The sequence below is a fragment of the Cetorhinus maximus genome, chromosome 24, assembly GCF_964194155.1.
Source record: "Cetorhinus maximus chromosome 24, sCetMax3.hap1.1, whole genome shotgun sequence".
Taxonomy (NCBI): domain Eukaryota; kingdom Metazoa; phylum Chordata; class Chondrichthyes; order Lamniformes; family Cetorhinidae; genus Cetorhinus; species Cetorhinus maximus.
In genome coordinates, this window is record NC_135902.1 from 30,205,372 (window position 1) to 30,220,161 (window position 14,790).

Below are 14,790 nucleotides of genomic sequence, written 5' to 3' on the forward strand. Positions count from 1 at the left end.
GACAGTTATGTGGAATGAGGAGACTGTAAAAAGTTAAAGGGGGGCGACAAGGCTACTTGATGGCTCAGTTGATAAGCTGATAAAATCAGTGTAAAACTGAGCCATCGAGACCAGAAGGTCCCAGGGTAAATTCTTGATCGGTGCTAAGTTACCTGATCTCAGCTGAGGGTGTTAGAATTGGACTCGTCACCCTTGGATTAAGGGAGAATCAGCCATCATTTACACTTAAAGCCTGGCTGGAAATGCATGTGCATAGATGACAGGATTGGACTTGGATGAGATGTGCCACCCCCTTGCCAGAATAGTTTAATACAGTGATCAGTGCATAAACCCAGGTGCAAAAAAAGGCTATTTGGATGAAGAACTAGAGGGGGATTCTTATATGAGTAAATATACGCCAGCAAGGATGTGATAGCTGGAAATTTCCTCAGAGCTGCACCTGTACTGCTGCCTAATTTTGCCAGAAGTGCAGCGGAAACCCCAATCTTTATATTATAGTGACAGAGCAAGAGCAGTTCTGAGTACATGCATGGACAGTTCCTTTTGAGGGGTAGGACCGAGAAGAGAGGTGCATTCCATTTTTATTTTGTTATGTACTTAAATATATATCAGTGGAGTGGCTGTCACAGGGTACTACATGACTTTAACAATCTTGGAAGTCTCTGGATCCAGTCCCAACAATAGGTTTTATTTGGATGTAATCACTTATGTGTATGTTAACAGATATATCAAATGTGTCTTATCATTACAGCCAAGTAGGGGAAAGGCAGGAGCAACAGGCTCAATATAAATTAAAAGTGCTTTGTGGAACATTTATTTGTTCACCTATCTTGAGAGGACACCAAAAGCATTGCTAATGCCCAATGGGTTCCTCATTTCCTGCCTGACCTTCTGTTGTTTGAGAATGACCTGTAGTTAGAATCTCCATGGAAAGAAAGCGAAGTTTGACACAAGCCTGAGTTGAGGTGACAATGAGGTATCCATGGGCCTTAATCAGGGGCCAGTGCCACTTTGACAGGAGGGGAATCTGTAGCTTAAAGGAGACCTGGGTGGTGTAAATAGGGGAGGCCTAAAGATCTCAAATAAGGCAAAGACTGCCTGCAGACAGCAAAGTATTTACCAGACAGAGCTCTTTGTGTGACTTTTTCTATAGAAATTAAGGCGTTATGAATGCTCTATAAGACCTATTAGACAACACAATTGGCAGCAGCAGATGGATTCCGTAAGGACTCAGCTATTCTGAGCAATGCTGTTTTTACCACGTCTTTTTGTAGTCTAATGTGTGTGTTTTTACTTCTCCATCCCACAACAGACTGTGACTCATACTGCAAGGCTTCCAAGGGAAAACTGAAAATAAATATGAAAAAGTACTGCAAAAAAGATTATGGTGAGTAGAATATTTACGACAGTTCTATTTAAGTAGGATCATAATTCTGCTTTTGTGATAAGTTCGGGAGAGCCAGCAGCAGATTGTCTATTGTCTTTTTTGATGTGTCATCTATTTTGGGAATTAAATTATTGAAAAGGAACTAAATTAGTTATTTCTGTTATGTATATGTCAGATCCATTGAAAATACAAATCTACAGTTCAAAGCTTTAAATATCCTCTCCCCAATGTGCAAGTTTATTTGTAAAAATAGTCAAGAAAAGGCGGGAAACATAACAGGCCATAAGATAAATTCGGTGGAGTAAATATTAATAAATGCTTCAAAGTTAAGATTGGACACAGAATGCGGGCCCCTGCTTCTTCCATTCAAAACCCTAGATATTAGGGCTAAGAAATAATTTACTCACTATCTACACTCATTTAAGACTTTATTTGTGAATTTAGTTCCTTTCCCCAATGACCTGCTTAAATTTTTAGGTGTGTCTCTTATTATTTCATCATCTTGGTTAAACATATTGCTATTCACAATATAATTATGGGTGAGAACAATCCATCATATCAGAGATCAGCATTGAATCATTTCCTCGAAGATTCCAGCATTTTCACCTCTATTACCCGCCCTGGAAGTCTATTCCGTATGTAGATCGCTTTCTCTGGAGAAGATTTTCCTAGCATGAATGCTAATTTTACCTTTTAGGAGTTTGAACCCGCATCTGCTCTCACAATTTAATTTAAAGTATGTTATACACCTCACCTGATCACAGTTAAGATTAATCCTGTTGTCTCACCTGATACCTACGCATATACACTTTGCAAAATACATTACAGGTCACGAGTGGCAACCTTGGCAAGAGTGCCAAGGTCAATGATAATATACCAACTGCAGTTTCAATGAAATCCCTGTCTTGTGGTAATTGATACTGCCTATGCATAATTCAGTTTGTTATCCTTTTAAGCCTACAACCTATTAAGTGTACATCTCTTAACGATATAGTTTTAAAAGTATATCAAAGTCACATTGATATTCTCAGATGTATATTCCTATTTAAGCATTTAACTTTTTTTCAAAAAAGCTACATGTTTCTCAAATTACTTTTGCAAGCCTGGCATCTCAAAAGCACCTATACTTTTGTCATTTATTCCTTCCCACATCATTATCTATGTTAACTTGTTACCAGATTATTGCTCTACTAATGTAAAGTAACCTAAACTTTAAACTGTTGTCAATATCCCTAATCTGAACGTCATACAAATGTTTCTAACCAACTTTGGTATAGCACTGCAGCAAGCTACAGATGTATTTCTGTTAAGAATATGCCATGGACTAGCATGTTGGAGGTGGTGGGAAATGAGTTAGCAAGTTAATAGGAATGTTCTGAATTGCTTCACATGTCTTTAGGCTGCTCCCAGTTAAGCTGTTGAGTGGTGTGTTCCCCTACATGGAAAAACTGATTACCCTATCCATGCCATCCCAATTCTGCATGCCTTCTCCCACCACAGCATGCAGCAGCCAAAGAATTTGGATTCGGTCACACTATTGGCCTGAACAATATGGCCTGAAGCAAGCATTTAGAGATCGATAGGGTAGAAAGCGTTACAGAAAATTGCTAAGTACTGTGTACAAGTTTCTATGAACTGTGCCCTATTTCCACTTATAAATATGTGACCATTAACGTTTTCAGGAATCATTAGTCAATAAATCCTTAGAGAAAAAAACTGAATGCGTATCCCCTTTATCATATAACTCATTTCTTGCATTTTTGACATCTTGCATTTAAGCTTTGTCTGATAACACTTTGGGATCATTTAGAGTGTTAGTGCTGTGCTGACAGATAAGCAGCCAACAGCACAAAATCATCCACTCTTATCAGTCACAGTTGCCATGCATGACAGATAAAATTTATACTGTTGGTTCCAGCATGAAATTTAATCAGCAGATGCAGGATTATTGATGGATGGTTACTAAGAAATTAAAACAGGTTTTTGAAATTATTATTATGATTATGTCAACAGGCAACTAATGAGCCAGTTTCTCTTTCTGAAAGCTGACACAGACAGGACTGATTATGCTGTTTGGAAAAAAAAAATTTTGTTAGGCAGGACATGAGTTTCTGAAAAACAAAATTTCAGATACTAATGGTGCTTTTATGCTCCAGCTATGTGTCTAAGCATTTAAAATAATGGGTTAAATTGAAAAAGAGCTGAGAAATCCTTTGGATCCCATGAGTACCAGGTTTAACACCATGTGATGTTAAACCAAGTGCTCTCAGACTGCCTCCATCGAGTGGGAGTCTCACATCACTTGTATCTGGAATTGGGCTGGGATTCAGCTCTGGAGTTATGCGGCAAATTTAGCATCATGGTAATTACAGTATAAATGCACACTTAAAATGTTGCACAAATGCTGCCAGTTTTTAAATTGCCATCTTAAGGATACTTTGTGAAAAAAAATCATATGTATTAATAAATACATATTATTAAATAACTCTCCCAAACTCATTAAATTTGTCCAGTGAGAAGTCAGGAAGGTTGAATGTTTTCTGTTCAGTCTACGCTATGTTAGATCCTAGATAGGGCAGTGATGGAATTTCCAACCACTGGCTTTAGAGTCTCTGCCTTAGATACCAATCACTATCTAGAAATCTCTGCTGGAAGTGCATGGCTGTGAGGTTTGGGTGAGGGAAGGATTGGGCATGGTTATGGCAGTACTCCCGTTCAAAGAGTTTGTGGGTGCTCACAGTCAAGGCTGACACATGAATGTATACCAGTTAGATGAGGTAACAGAGGATATGCAGCATCTTTAAAAACATATCTGAAGAATCAAATGGCTTCAGAAGAGAGAGGGAAAAAATTGACAAGCGCAACAAATATAATAAAATGAAAGCTGCCAATTTGTTCCCCTCCTCTCCTGAAATTGCTTTCCTGAGATAGCAGTAGTTATTCTCCAGTACTGTGTATAAGTGGCCACTATTTATGTTTCAGCTTCAATAGTGAGTATAGGCTACATCAAAGGCAGCATTGCCACCAAGTCTTATTCTGTCCTCTCTCAACTTCCTCAGGTGTGTACTACTAGCGAGGGTTTGCAAAATAGTCTTCAAGCATAATTTAAGGTTTGGGCGAGAGATGCAGGCTGGATGTGGGGAAGAATTTATTTACACAGTGAGTGGTAATAATGTGGAACTCACTGCCTGCGAGGGCGGTGAAAGTGGAGGCAGTGAATGATTTCAGAAGGAAACTGGATGGGCACTTGAGGGAAATAAACATACAGGGATAGGGAGGGGGAATGGGATAGATTGGAATGCTCTACAGAGAGCCAGCTTGGACTTGATGGGCCGACTGACCCCTTTCTGCACTGCAATGTCTCTATGACGCTAAGAACTCTGGCCAATTTTCCCCAAATTTACCAAGGGGCCAATTGCAGCACATTGACCAAAGCTCCACTAAAATTGGCAGAAGCAGCATTGAGCACGGGTCCAACCTGACCCTGGCCTGTGTGGTTCAGTTGTTTACAGGTTGAATCCATTTTTTTCAATCAACAGTTTTTTCTGAATGCTTAATTTGCAAAAGGAGTGAAAGTTGTTTTAAAATGCTGAAAATCCCCTAATTTGGAGACAGTATTTATCTCATGTTACAGTATTTCTGTCTGTTTAAAGAGTGCAGCAATTTACCAGCTACAGTTCCCTCCTCAGATTAGTGCAGCATTTATGATGGGCTTGGTGAAATCTCAGTACCATTAGTGTATAATGCTGACAGAATGCAGTCCACTCAGCAGCAGTTACTTCAAAACAATACATTTGGACTCATTCAACTTGAGTTGACTCTATTGATTTAATAATCCACCAAAATTAAATTCCCTGGAAAAATAGTAAGTTTTTCAATGATTTAGCTTTAGATGAAAGTAATGTCAAATGAAACAGAAACCAGAACAGGTAAAAATCTATGAAAGTAAAGCAATTGTCAGAGGAGTCACTAACTTTAAGAGGAGGTCTTGTGGTGCAGTGGTAGCATCCCTACCTCTAAGCCAGAAACTCTGGGTTCAGGTCCCATGCCAGGAGTTTATGCGACATGGTTTAATAGGCTGATAATCAGCCTGGGAATCCTTCCCCTCTATTCTCTAAAGGGGGAGAAAAGTATGTGTGAAGATATGTTTTAAAAAACTGACTTTAAGCACATTTTGTTTTAAAATTTCACCTAGGTTGATTCTGTGCAACAAGGAAACTGAAAAACAAGTTGATCAACCTCTTTTCTACCCATTATTGGTGCTAAATTTGCATCAAATGTTGATGTGCATTCTCAATGCAAAAACAAATTTCCCAACTTTTGTGCATTTCATGTACAACTTGCACTTTGTCTCAACGGCTCCATTATTTCCATGGAGGCATTTCCTAAGACTGGTTGTCACTTATATAAAATATGTCTTTGTGGTTGGAAACTATAGTTGGTGCTCTTCAGAGAGGTAGTTAAAGGGCACTGTACTGAACTACTCTCGTAGTTGGTTTGTGTTGATAGACATGGGAAGAATTCCTTCATGCGCTATTTGGAATAACTGATAAGTCTGTTTATAAAGAAACTGTTTCCAATTTTCCTACAATTAGTGAACAGAGGAACTCATTCCCCCAAATACCCTCTTTGAAAGGCTGTTTGATTCTGTAATCATTCATGGGGCCTTTTATTCTTTTATTTACCACAGTTGAAGATTGTTATGCACCATGTGATATTTTCAAAGTGCAATTTTTGATGTAGCTCAGCACACATCGGATCTAGAATCAGTAAATTATTGCTGTTTGTGTAACCAACACTGCTTCATGGAGGTGTATCACCAAGAAACCAAAGTAGGCCAAAATTTGCTCAATTTTCCCAAATACTTGAACATTTGCCAAATCTAGAGCATTGTGGTTTACGAATCAGCTTTAGTACTCGTGCAGAATTGGAGTTAACACAGAATTTGATCTTAAGTTATTATGGATTCAAACTGCCACATGGACTGCAGTGCCACCTTCTCAAGGGCAATTCGGGATGGACAATAAATGCTGGCCTTACCCATGATGCTCACAACCCACAAATGAATTTAAAATAGTTGTGGTTTAGAAATACTGGGCCAAATCTTCAGGCCTCCAGATCACCGGAGACCGGACGTACTACTGAAGATGCGTGTCAGTACCCTATGGGAGTCCTGACCTGTGGACCTACGCGGGAACTGCCAAGGAAGTTTGAAGTCTCCTGCTCCCTGGGAACCTCCATGAATGTCTCCGACTCTTAAGTTAGTCGAGTCAGAGACTTTGGACAATTCCATGGTACTTTAGCCTTTAAACTCAACAGACAGCAGCTAGTGTTATAAAAAGGGGACGTGTCCTGTCTTCCCCTGACTCTACTCTGCTCCGACAGAGTTGCCCGAGGGATTCTGCACTGCACATTTCTGTGACAGCCAAGATCTGAAGGTCTTGGAAGAAATGTGTAGCAGTGTTGGGTTGGAAGAATTAATGAGTACAGCGGCAATCTGACCATCATTGCCGCTGCTTGGAATATCCGGCCCAATGTCTTGGTTACTATCTAATGCCATTAAGAATTATCCAACACAATATTGAAGCAAGTGGAAATGAATTTGTTTTAGAGGGTAACACTCTGACCTTAAATGGGCTCCTCCTTAAAACAGTACAGTCCCATCTGACGCATCAAGCAGAAGAAACCTAAGGTGCTGGTGTCTTTTATTGCATGCAAGTATTTTTTTATTTTTAAAAATTTTTTGTAACAAATTGTCTGAAGGCTATGCTGTGGTTATAGCAAGAAATTGTTACTGTTCACAGTGGGGTTTCATGGATACAATAGTTAACAAACAGTCCAACACACTCAAGGAGAATGACCAATTGGCTTTTTCATTTTTTAACCAACAATAATGATGGAGCAGATGGTGTCCATTAACTGATTATTAATGCATGCCAGTAGCAGTCTGTGATCAGGGCCAGTTTGATTACACAACCCGGAATGGCTATAAATGGCCATCATGCAAAAAAAAACAGCCTGAGATGGCATCCGACAGTCACCCCTGCCAACATTCTTTTGGAGGTTTTTAAAGCAACTGTATAAGTTTGAACCGTATGTTCCTGTGAAGTACAGATTCGTAGCAGTTGTTAAAGCAGACATTTCAGGAATTCTTATCCTCTGGATCCCTCTAGTCTCCATTAACCATTGAAATTCCTTTGGGGTGAAATCGCACTTTCCAATATTAGTGCACAAAAGCAGTTGTTTTGAAATCCCTTTCTCTGCGTTTCAGTGCAGGCATCACCCATGGTAAAACGCCTTCCTTAGAACTGTGAACAAAGCAATTTTGTTTCCAACATGTTAAGTGATTGTAAAGAAATTGTACAGTTTGATTTCATCCCATATTAGTTTAGGAAGAAATGTTTAAGAGCATTCATTTAGAAGATGGTTAAACTTATTTTGAATCCTTTGTTCCATCACTAATTGAAATCAAATGGAAGAGAATGGGCAAAAGCCGAATGGTTGAAGGGTTATCTATGGGAAAGCCAGTTCAAATGGCTAACATCTTCAACCCCAAGTGAATGTTGTTGCTGTTACTCCAACTCTGCTTTAACCTCCTGACAGCAGTTGCATGTTTACATTTCAACAAATTATATGTTGCAGGAATGCGCTGAATGAAGGAACCTAACTGCTTCCTCAGAAATTTTGCAAATGATCTACTCTATATGTTTTGAATTGTCGAAATAGTAAAGTCTTTTCAGTCATCAAATGGTTAACAGAAGTAATGAGAAAAAAACCCTAAAATCATGCTTTTTATATTTGCTCTTGCCACTTGCCTTCTAGTACTATTAAAATGAAAGCAAATACGAATATTAATGTAACAAATATTTGATTGGTGTGTAACATTGTGATATCACCAAAAAACATATGGATAGTGAATAGAGCTGGAATCAGCTGAGGCCACTAATCCCCATACTGATCTTGGAGTTTATAGACCACAATTTACGACCAGACTTTACATTTGAGAGATGCAGCATAGAGCTGTGTTTGAAAATTGGCATCTTCAGGTCCCTTGATGATTTTGCAAGTTTATCCAGAGAGTAGCTGGAGCGTGCAGACCAGGTTTCATTCCCCAATTGAACATGCCCTTGCAGTCCAATAGTCTGTGAACAATCATTGAATGAGGAATAGTCACTTGAGTAAAGTAGCGGAGAGTGACGGATGTATATAGAACCATACTCCAGCAAGGAGTCAATGCCATCAGGACAGGAAATTGGTGGATTATGAAATTAAATAGTCCTTTGAGAAGATATTCAAATGGTTTATCCAGATTTTACTGAAATAGAAATTAAATGTTATAACTATTAGCCTAAGTTTTCCAATCATAACGCCGACAGCAGCCCATTCATTTTGATGGGTTATCGTTGGCAATATGATTGGAAAAACTAGGCCATAGTTTTCTTTGCCTCACAACCAAGGGAGAAGTGCACATCAATATGGAAGTTAAAATTCAAATAATTTTTTGCTCTTGAGAATCCAGTTGTATGCAATTTCCTTTAAGTTGGCAAATGCATCTCCTTTCAAACTTCCATAATAAATAACCTTTACTAAATTATATTCCCATTCTAGTAAAGCAAACTCTGAAGTGAACCATTCTAAAGTAATCCTAATGGGCCTACCATTAAACAAGCTGGCACACTGTATTTGGGCTAAAGACATAAAATAATAAAGTATGTGTGAGATTACCATATTGGATTGCTGTGATGCTGTCACATTGTCATTCACTATAGATTGGAGTCTGTGTACATAATTCAGTGTTAATGTAATACTGAAAACACTATTATAAATCTTAATTGTAATATATGTCCCATAGACAGGAATATCAGGGGAAACGCAGAATTGCCACCCCCATCCCCCACATAGATACCTCTAGCTTTGGAACTGTTAAGTGTTAACATATGCACTTGCAAAAGATACAGTGCAGCAGGAAACTTCAAGAGTATGCTGAAGTGAATGGCAATAGAGCGATTGGGTATGAGTTCCAGGCAATTGATGCAAGACTTCTGGCGCAGTTCCAAAAAAAAAATATTGAAGAGCATTTCAAGGTTGAGACATTTGCAAGTGTTCTTTAATTTTAGTTTCTGCGTAATACTTTCCTCCCAACTTACTTTTGAATATATATTTTTCGGTGGGGAAAGAAGTTTTGAAATTGTGATAAAATTTGAGTAGTAACAGCCCAAACTAAGAGTGGATTAGAAAACAGCTTTGCCCTTCGATCTACTCTTATTATTCAATCCGTCTTCAGATCTCCTCCTCTTCTCAGGTTTTATTCAGGAATGTGGGGAGTATAAAATAAACTGACATACAATTTTCAGTGGATTCTTGCTAGCTTCAACCTGCTGGCCATAGGTGAGAAACGACAGTGACTGGTTTCACTTCTGTATAATGTCTTCCCCAGAGAAGTATTAAATGTAACACTGTAATCACATAGAAACAAGCATTCTTATTTAGGCTGCTGTAGGTTTGTACAGATGCTGATCCCACCGGCAGTTTAAAGGGAGTTGCAAACGCTTACACTTGACTGAAAATTAAAATACACCATTATTAGATGCAAGAACATTTTTGTGCTAAAGAAATTATATTTTCAGGTACAGAAATGAACAGGGAGTTGCTGAAGGGATGTGATGTTTTAAAGAACAATTACTAGAGGTAGAAAGTCGCAATAGAAGAGATGACAGGATGTTAACTGCACTCTCACACGGAGTTTGATGACTGATTGGGAATTAGTCACTTGACAACAGTATCGTTTTACTTTGTGAGTTTGTGTGATCAACAAAGTGAACACTTCCAATTTTAGGAACCTAGGATCAGCATCAAACATCCACGGATCAAGTGTAATAGTAGATGCTGAATAAACTTGCACCTAGCTCACCCAACAATGTGACTCAAATATAGTCTTAGAAGAGCATTGCCCGTGAAGATAGAGTGATAGCTGTCCATGGCCAATACCAACCTTCTTATGACCCTCTGAGTGAGATTTCTAATTTGGAATCAGATAGGAGATAGGCTGCGAGATTGTCTAAATTCATTTCACTTACAACCCAGGCATTGAAGAAACTCTCATCGCGTCAGTCTGGTCTAAATTAAGACCCATATTGCAGAGAGACAAGGCCACTGTCTAACCCATTTGTGTCTCACAGTCTCCAAGTTCGCAATATTTAATCAAGATAACTTGATAAACCTAAATGATAGAAGATATTGAAACTTATATAATCTTGAGGTAATGGCCCAGATATTCACTGGGGTTGGATTTTAAAGAGGTTATAGGGGTGAGGGTGCGGAGGGGGAAGGAATGGAGTAATCCAAAAGTCTGGATTCCCTGAATGCTGAGATCTGATTGCCAGGCTTGTTCCCCTGTGGGTGGAGAACACTACAGAAGAGGTTCCAGCCCTGGAGCCTGTGGGTATCCTGCTGCCATGGTAAAGCTCTCAAATCAAGGGAGGGGTTGGGTGCAGTGTGTCTCGTAGGATCGGGGTATTATCATGGAGGGTTGGAGACATATTAGGGGCAAAGATTGGGGGCAGTGATCACTGGGGATGGGGAGGTCCAATCATGAGGGAATTCAATCATGAAGGAGGTCAGTAATTGCAGCGGAAGTTGGTGATCACAGGGGTGGGAGCAATAGTGAAAGGCGCTTGATGACAGTGTGGGGGGGATTTGGTGATCATGAGGTCCGTAATCGTGGGGAAGGGGTCAGTGATCACTACAGTGAGGCCAGATTGCAGGGTGGTCGGTGATCATGAGGGAAGTAGCTTAACTTGAGGAGGGGGTGGCGGAAGCACTCTCGCTCCTCTTGTCCCACAAGCAGTTCTGGAACAGCACTTAGCTCTTCCATGCAACAGTCCTCACCTTCCTTTAGCTGCCGGGTTAAACCTGAAAGAGAGAGGAAATCGGAGGCATGTAGCTGTGTTAAAATATTTAAATAAGCAACCGATCTCTTGGCAGCTGATCGTTGTCAGCCCCTCCATCCCACCTCTGTCAAAATTGGAATTGGGCGGGTTTGAGGTGGATTTGGTGCGGGCTTGAGGTTTTAAATTTTTTTACATGCCTGACCTGACCAAAACCCTGGCATTTTTGGGGTTTAAAACTCCCCCCTCCATCACTGCTTGAAAATCAGTTCTTGAACTTAAATAAACAAGTTCAATTCACTGTATGGGTTAAATTATGATCATTTTTTGCATTGGTTGAGCTGTCATTGTGAGTTAAGTGTGCTTCACATCCCTGACAGATAATTACATCCATAGAGGAATGATAATCCAACATTGTTGCTGCAATTTATTAGTCACCAGCTGATTACTGGCAAAGGCTGTATCCCCAACAATCTTATGAAACTACAGTGGACAGTTTCAATGACTAACCTTTGATTTAATCTTTGACCCACAGAGTGTTCATACTCAGGTTTGGGATGTGGTCTGGCGGAGCTCAGATGAATTTCATAACTTCAAATATCAATATAAAGCTGTTTTAGGTTTAGAAATAACTCAAACTACAGAGATTGGAAGTTATAAAGAATAACAATTTCCTTTATATCAAGTCTTTGAGCTAATGTTAAGAGAATTCTAAAATTAGCAGTCACTTATTCATAGAGAGGGGCAAGAAGCAACTCGTAGAGAATGTTAACGCTTTTGTAAGATTTTTCAGTACTGTAACTAATCACATTTTTTTGAGTGGAGAGTATAAAATAAAGGATGTATACAGTCATAAGGAAGGGGCTGATAACTCACAAGTGACCAGCACTTAAAATGAGCAAATACTTGCATCTCATGGGATGGAATTTCTATTTTGCAACTAAATATGTCTGAGTGGCCATTACACATGTAATCTTAAGATATAAAATGAAAATACTTGGAATCGGCCAAGTTAAACTTCTCTTCTGGATGTACTTAGAGAAATACTTCTTTCCCATGTGAAAAGTTAAAAGTGTTCCTCTAAATCGTGATAATTATTACAAATTATCCTTGGGATGTGGATGCCTCTGGATAACTATGTACATCTGCAGTAAATAAGACCACAGTCTATAAAACCCACATTTCACAGAGATCAGACTTTACTGATAATTTTGATTCAATTAGTGTATCAACTTAAATGGCAACATTGGATGTATTGTGTCTGTGTCAAATGATATTCTTGAAATGAACAGCAGCCTACTGCCATCGGACCTCATTATTTCAACACTCACCCTAGAATCACAAGACCAGCTGTAATACTGACTGATGGGAAATGGGAACGCTTCCAGTGCTTAAAAATATACTGCCGTTGATATATTTTCTGTACTTGCCACATATATAAGATGTAGGATTACTTAGCTATTCTGTACAAGAGATAGGCAAGTTATAATTCTGCAATTAAAACTGTCAGGCAATTTTTTAAAACGGTGATTGGAGAAAGGCAGAATTTCTACTTGCCCCCAATTGCCCAACATTGCGACAATTCGCAGAGACTTGCATTATTTTACTCATTTTTTTTTTACAGATGCAAGTAAATTAGTGGAGTCCTAGATGTATAATCTTTTAAAACTACCGCAAAATCCCTCACAAGAAAGGAGGTCGCTGATTGGGTAAGGGGCAAGCCTTGCCGATGATTGGTATCATCACAAGTTACTAAGCATCCAACAGAAATTCAGTGAAAGCTGTGACTCATTTGATTTTCTGCCTCCTCAGGGGGTATTGCTGAAATGTAGATGTGTCACATGGCTATACAAGGGCTCCTGCTGCTCACTTTAGCAGCTCCCCTCAATTACAAATTACAGGCAATTTCCTCCAATCAGCTCAGCTAGGTTTTGACTGCCACGGCTTAAAAACTAATCCACTTTGCCTGTGATCATCAGGAGGGCTTTTTGGATTACAGTGAAAGCTTTTCTGCCAATAAACTGGGTTGATGTCTGTTACAGGAAGTGTCTCTCCCCTGCTGAAAGAGGCAAGTGGACAATCTAGTAGCTGCCTCATAGATTACACACTGTAGAGCTAAATATAGGCATCGGAATTTCCCTGTTACAGATCTGGAATAGCACAGGTTAGAAATCAGCCCTAAACCGGCATTTTATACACCTGTCCAATATCACAAGCCTCAGTGTGTTCCTGTGAAAAGTTAAAAATGTTCCTCTAAGTTGTTATAATTATTACAAATTATCCTTGGAATGTTAGGTGGATGAATGCTAATTCTAAAACTTTAATCTAAATTGTGCTGATTGACATCCTTTGCAAGAATTGAAATCTTGCTGATTCCACACCAGCATTGCTGGCTCAATCTGCGGTTTTAAGAAAAAGTAGTGGTATTGGTGCAGAGGTACAATGCCTCTCAGTACACTTCTGGCTGTAGCTTTGTTCATAGAAATTCATAGCATCAAAGGCAGCCATTTGGTCCATTGCACCTTTGTCAGCTCTTTGAAAGAGCTGTCCACTTAGTCCAATTTCACTGTCCTTTTCCCATATCCCAGAAACTTCTTCTTGCTCCTGTTATTTGTGTACATTATTTTACGACCCTTATCGCCACTCCTTGATCCATTCGCAATGACCCATAAAGTGTTAACATAAAATTATTTTTTTTAGTGTATTTGTGTCTTTCCTTTGTTCTGTTGCTTTTTAAATGTCATTCATCTGTAATATCCTCTCTCTTTCTTTAATGTTTTAATACTGCTATTCTGCACTTGGTGGAAATTATCTGTTACACCATTCCAGTCATGATTCCTCCCTGGGATTGTCTGGTTTTCTCCTATATTTTGTGTGCGTATATATACATATACATATATATATATTTATATTTATATATATTATTTATAGGTTTGTCCACATTATTTTTCAGCTTTGAAAATGATCCCCACCCCACATTAGCGTGTCTGTTCTCTCCACAGATGATACTTGACTTGCTGTGTGTTTTCAACATTTGCTGTTTTTGTTTCTAATTTCTGACATCTGCATGCTTTTGCATTTTTTAAATGCAATTTAATGAATAATAAAATTAAGTCAAAAAGCCTGGCAAATAACTTGGAAAGAACACACGAACAATTGAAAAGAACGACTGTAGTATCCATTTTGGACTCTTTCCCAAACTCTCTTCCTTTGCCACTCAAGTTTCAACTGATTCATTATCACTGATTTTCTGTCACCATGTTTCAGAAATTGTAACTCACTCTATGTTTCTGAGGGCCTCTCTCAGCTCCTCAGGCCTTCTGACAAAAAAATTAAAGCCTCCCCAATGTCTCGCTAATTTTATTTAGTGTGTAGCTGAATTGTACTAACTAAGAAGGTTCCAAAGTTGATCTTCAATCAATGTTGAGTTAGTTGTGGTATGCTAGGTGGTGTTAGAGGTACTTACAATTGGCCTCAGCATCTTTGGGTTAAGATGGGAAAATTGACCAGAGTTCT

At 39.0% G+C, this 14,790-nt stretch overlaps 1 protein-coding gene across 2 annotated transcripts in view; it reads left to right on the forward strand.

The window, feature by feature from the left end:
* Positions 1–14,790, forward strand: part of LOC144699742 (netrin-1) — a 170,642-nt gene that overhangs the window by 142,957 nt on the left and 12,895 nt on the right. For both annotated transcript variants that reach the window (XM_078570932.1, XM_078570933.1), the window contains one exon: positions 1,313–1,387. In XM_078570932.1, coding sequence (XP_078427058.1) covers positions 1,313–1,387 — 75 coding nt within the window. The remainder of the gene's footprint in view (positions 1–1,312; positions 1,388–14,790) is intronic.